The sequence below is a fragment of the Pteropus vampyrus genome, unplaced genomic scaffold (genome assembly GCF_000151845.1).
Source record: "Pteropus vampyrus isolate Shadow unplaced genomic scaffold, Pvam_2.0 Scaffold117, whole genome shotgun sequence".
NCBI lineage: Eukaryota > Metazoa > Chordata > Mammalia > Chiroptera > Pteropodidae > Pteropus > Pteropus vampyrus.
This window is the reverse complement of record NW_011888898.1, coordinates 1906322-1911578: the sequence shown is the minus strand read 5'-3', so window position 1 is coordinate 1911578 and position 5257 is coordinate 1906322. Positions and strand designations below refer to the sequence as shown.

The 5257-nt window shown below is 54.3% G+C and overlaps 1 protein-coding gene across 1 annotated transcript in view; it reads right to left on the bottom strand.

The window, feature by feature from the left end:
• ATP9A (ATPase phospholipid transporting 9A (putative)) overlaps nt 1-5257 on the bottom strand; it is a 113484-nt gene that overhangs the window by 70410 nt on the left and 37817 nt on the right. The window contains exons 6-11 of the mRNA XM_023534081.1: nt 5222-5230; nt 5126-5132; nt 4963-5057; nt 1713-1793; nt 882-971; nt 532-599 (exon numbers count right to left, since the gene is read on the bottom strand). Coding sequence (XP_023389849.1) covers nt 532-599; nt 882-971; nt 1713-1793; nt 4963-5057; nt 5126-5132; nt 5222-5230 — 350 coding nt within the window. The remainder of the gene's footprint in view (nt 1-531; nt 600-881; nt 972-1712; nt 1794-4962; nt 5058-5125; nt 5133-5221; nt 5231-5257) is intronic.

The window sequence follows — 5257 nt, the reverse complement described above, 5'->3', positions numbered from 1 at the left end:
GACAGGAAGGAGATATCACACTTGACGAGGAGAAAAACAACTGATTCCTCCGACAGTAAAGACAGAAAGTCGCAAGCTATACAATTATGTGTTAATAATAGCGTTTATCATATGATGTGTGTGATATAACAACAGCTGCACGATGAGTTCTGCTTCCGGAGCAAAGTACCTGGGTTCAAGTCCCAACTTTGCTTTTTCGCCGCTGTGCGACCTTGAGCAAGTTACTTAAGCTCACTGAGCCTCGGTTTCCCCACCCACAGAATGGGGAATAACACTAGCCCCACCCTCATGGTACTTTTGGGAGAATTAAGTGAAATGTCTAACAGGCACTGGCCTTGGCACATGCCAGGCACCCACCAACACCCGCCAGGACTGCTGCAGACCCAGCTCCGCCCCCTGCAAACCTCTTCTGTTCAGCTTTGTCCCATGCTCAAAACCGCAAGGCACCCATTTCCATGGCATCTTGGTGTCCTCCAGGCCGAGGCTCCGACTCAGGCCGAGGGCCGTGTCCTGCACCCCGGAGCCCCGTACCAGCGGGACGCGCTCAGCAGCCCTGACAGATGCAGCTCCCCAGCAGCACGGCCGGGCTGACCCACTTTCTGGTAGAGATTAGACCGTCAATCTGCAGGGGCAATGAAGGGCTATCCCCCAGAGCGGACGCCGCAGACAAGTCCACAGGCCAGAGCCGCTTCTCTTCCCCAGGTCTCTAAGTGTCCGAGGGGCAATGAGATGCCAGTTTAAGTCCCTAGAGGTCCCGGAACGAGTAGAAAACACCATCTGACCGACGAGGACTCATTTTCCCAACCGACGGATGATTATGTCCAATGACACCAAAGGATTTTCCTTTCCTTTTCAAATTGCTAACATATTCCTCAAAAAAAGGGGGACGCCTCACCTGATGCGACGACAGTGCCGGCCCAGAGCGCGTTCTCTATGCTCAGGCTCTCGCTGACGGGAGGGTCGCTGTCCTCCTGGAGGGGACCACATGACACACGCTTACCTACCGAGGCTCCGAAAGGACACACAGGCCGTTTCCACCCTGCCCTTCTCCAGCCAGGAAGAGGAGGACGACCCGCTCAGAGCCGACGGCTCAGCCAGAGGAGACAGGCCGAGCCCACGATCTACAGTCCCAGGGGGGCCCCTCCCCAGGGAGACACCTGGAAAAGCTGGTTCGCGACTTAAGGAGTTCAAGCCTCGGACCCCGAAGAAGTGTTTCACAAGGTGGGAACTAAAACGTGAGAGCGGATCAAACAGGAAGTGTGTTCCGGCTCACAGGAAGCCTCAGTTTAGGTTCTACGAACCTATCATCCCAGATTCCGAACGTAACGTAAATCCAAATTTAATTTCTATTCTGGATGGTTGAGAAGTGGCTTAAAAAGTGTCACAGCGGCAGACGGGCCTTTTGCAAATAAAAAAACATGGGCCCATCTGATAGAGACCGAAAGGGTAAAATGCGTCACAAAGACGTCAGCGCCAATCATAACAATGCTTGGGGCCACGCCGTCGGTGATTCGGGCTGTTCAGAGGCTGGGAGAAGGCCCAGTGCTGTTGGCCTTCCAAGAATCGATAGGTCAGCTTTCGAGGTGGGGGAACCTCGGCCCCGCCTGGCATAAAGCCACCGCCCGACAGAGACCTGTCCAGGCTTCTTTGCAGGCTTTCGCCACGTGTGCATACTCTCAGACAGGATTCCGCCTTCCGCGAAGCCTACTCACCCTGGTAAACGTTCCTACGAAGTTGTGAATGTCGATGTTGGGCTCCTCCGCGTAGATGTAAGATCGAATCTGAAGGAGGTCCTGCTCGACAGAGGTAACATTTCGGAGTTAGAACAAAGTCAGTGTATGAGTAGAGAGATTTCAGGAGGCAGCCACACTTTTTCAAAAGCAACTGTATTTCTGAAACAGGACAAACAGGCTCTCAGCATGATGGGGCCGGTGGAAAAAAGAGGAACAGTCTTCCATGAAGGAACCTTAAGAATTGCTACGTGCAGCATCCCCAGACGCTGGGAGACGCTGGGGTGAGGGTTCTGGCTCCCCAGTGTCTGACGGCGCAAACCCACACCTGCCAAACTCCGGGTTCCAGCGTTTGTTCATGGCGATGAACACTCGCTCTCTCAACAGACAGTTATTGGGCACCTACTCTGTGCACAGCCCTGGAAAAAGCAGGGGTGGGAAGTGACCAAGAGCACCGCACATCCATCAGGATGGCTGCTACCAAAAGGAAAAAAAAAAGAAAACAGTTAAGTGCCGGCAAAGATGTGGAGAAACTAGAACCCGTGCGAGCTGTTAACGGGCGTGTAAAAGGCTGCAGCCGCTGTGCCGGGCAGCATGGCGGGTCCTCAAAACATTAAACGTGGGATTACCATTTGAACAGAAAGCCCGTTTGCTGTGACTTGAAAGCAGGACCCCAAAGGGATATTGGTACCCCCGTTTTTGTCGCATTATTATTCACAACAGCCGAAAGGTGAGCGTAACCCAAGTGTCACCGACGGGTGAACCAACAGAACGGACTCTAAACATACAATGGAACATCACTCAGCCTTAAAAAAGGAGGAAATCCTGACATGTGTGAGTCCATGGGTGAACCTCGAAGACGTGATGCTGAGCAAAATAAGCCCGTCACGAAAGGACCAATACTGCATGACTTCACCCCTCTGAGGTCCCTAGAGTCGTCAGACTCAAAGAGACAAAAAGTAGAACAGTGTGAGCCAGGGGCTGGGGTGGGGAGAAACAAGAGGGTGTCACTCAACGGGCAGAGGTTCAAGAGATGGATGAGACAATGGCCACACAGCCACGTGAAGGTACTTAACACCACCAAACTGTCCGCTTAAATATGACAGGGTGATAAATCTTACGTGATGTGTATTTTACCACCATTCTAAAAACTGGGTGGGAAACAAAAACACGCATTTTGGTCAGGCCCATTCGGGCCCCAATGCCGCAAGGCAACAAGGGCCTAGAGTGGAGGCCACTGGACACCCCTCAGGCAGGGCCCGAGCTTGCTGCCGGGCTGGGAGGCCCCAGACACAGACGCGTTTGCACAGCTGCCTTGCTGGACCGATGAGAAAAGACTCAGAGACGCACCAAGTGCAGGAGGAAAGAGGCTGCAGAATGACCGAGACGGACCGATGCCACCTGCAGGCAGTGGCACCCTCCAGCCAGGCTGCAGCTGGCGAGGCCTGAAGGGGGGTGCCCTGGAGAGGACCTGCAAAGGGCGCCAGCGAGGTCAGCCGGCCCCTTGTGGGCAAAAGTCAAAATGAGACACAAGGGCTGGGAGCAAGACTTCTCACTTTTTCCTCTTTCTGTACAATTGGACTCTTTTTTTTTTTTTTTTATAAACAAGAATATATTCGCACGCAGGAAATCTTTTCATATAATCTTTTAATCCACAACTTGGTTAAAATGCTGCTCCTCACTCAGGCCCCTTCGGCCACTAAGGCCGAGAGTTCAAACGAGACGGTGGTATCTTACCCTTTCTCCAGAGCCCAGCCCGGGCCGGAACCAGACGAGGGGCAAAGAGCGTTTATTACACAGAGGGATGCTTCCAAAACACACACCCAGAACTAGAATCTGTGCTGCAGGGCGGGCAGGCAGCGTCGTGATTCTAGGCTCTAGACTGTCTCCTAAGGAGAGTCCTTCAAATCACGTGACGACCAGAATCTTTTCTTTGGAGGAATCACACCGGGAAGTCGAATACATCACCCAGATAAAACCAGAACCACCTGGTTAGACGAGCACCATCTCTGGGGTGCCCGGAGACTTCAAAGGGTTCCCAGGGCTCCCGATTCCATTTAGAAACTCACTGTTTCGGATTTCCTGCTTTAAAAAGCAGTTAATAGTGGTGCCAGTTCACTTGGTATCGGAGACGAAAACCATCAGCACCATGGGCACACTTACTGCTGGGCTAACTCTACGGCGACACAGAACTTTCTCTCACCCACGCCTTCCCTCGCAGAACTGGCAAGGAGTGGCGTCAACCCACGGGACCACGAGCCCGGGAAGAGCTTACGTGTCCCGCGTGATGCTCTCAGACCCCAGCGATGGGGCAGGTCGGGCTCCAGGCATCTGAATTACATTCTGCGATTTTGTGACCTAGTCCACGGGCCACACCCAACCACGTGGCTTGTGTTTAAGGTTACTCTTTGACTCTCTCCCCACTTCCTCACTCTTCACATCACAGGGTGAGCGGTGTGGGGCTGGTGAGGTACGATGGGGTTCTGGGGAGCTTTAAGCACCTGTTGGGTCCAACCACTTAGACCGCCCCCTTAGAGAGGACCTGGATGCTGTTCCACACAGTTCTATATGCTGTTCCATGCACTGTCCTACAAGCTGTTCCATGCGCTGGGTGTTCGGCAGTGGGCAGAACCCTGCTCTCGAAGATACAGGGTTCTTCCTGTATCTTCCTTGAAGCGAGTGGAGCGGGGTGCGAGCAGAGGGAGATCACAAAGTGCCTGTCAGATAAGGAGACCCGTGCGCAAAACCCAAGGACGTGGCGATGCCCGGGCAGACACTGGGGTGCGACTGCTCCCAGCGGACACGGCAAGGGCAGAGAGCGGAGGCGGGAGCTCAGAGAGGCCGGCGTGGCTGCAGGTGGGAGAGGGCCAGAAGCGGAGGTCAAGGCCTCAACAGAGAGACAGATCTCCTGGGCTTGAGGATGACGGCAAGGACGGTAGGACAGCTTCTCAGTGAACCGAGAAGCCTCCGGAGATTTCCAGGCAGAGGAATGACAGGCTCTGGCTTACCTGTCCATTTTATGCTAGGGTCCCTTCAAAGAGCTCCATCCTGCACGCCAGGTCACGTGGCCACGGGAACCGACCAGTGCTCAAGGTTCCCCAGGACCCCACCCCATCCCACCAGACATCCCTGTTCACACCTGACATCTCATGTCTGGCCCCTGAGGGCACCTGAGTTGGAGAGCCCCGACATGATAAGTGCCAGCTTGGACCCTGCGGGGAACATTACTCACAGCGGCCGTGGGGAGCCTCTGCGTGCAGGCCACAGGGAGCCGCAGCTTCCAGTCCGTCTCCCCGTCCAGCTGATCCGTCCGCAAGAAGCAAGACCCTATGGAAGGAAGTGGGGCGCCATCTAGTCACCTGCAACTCAAGAAGCCTTCCCTTGGCAGCTCCTGCTCTGGTCCTTGTAAAAAGAGCCAATCGATGGCCAACAACCAAAAGGGAAGATGAACACCTGATTCCCCATGTCCTCCAGGAGCTCTGGGGTCAGACCCGCTGGTTCTGGGTCAGAAAGGTCTGGGTTCGAAT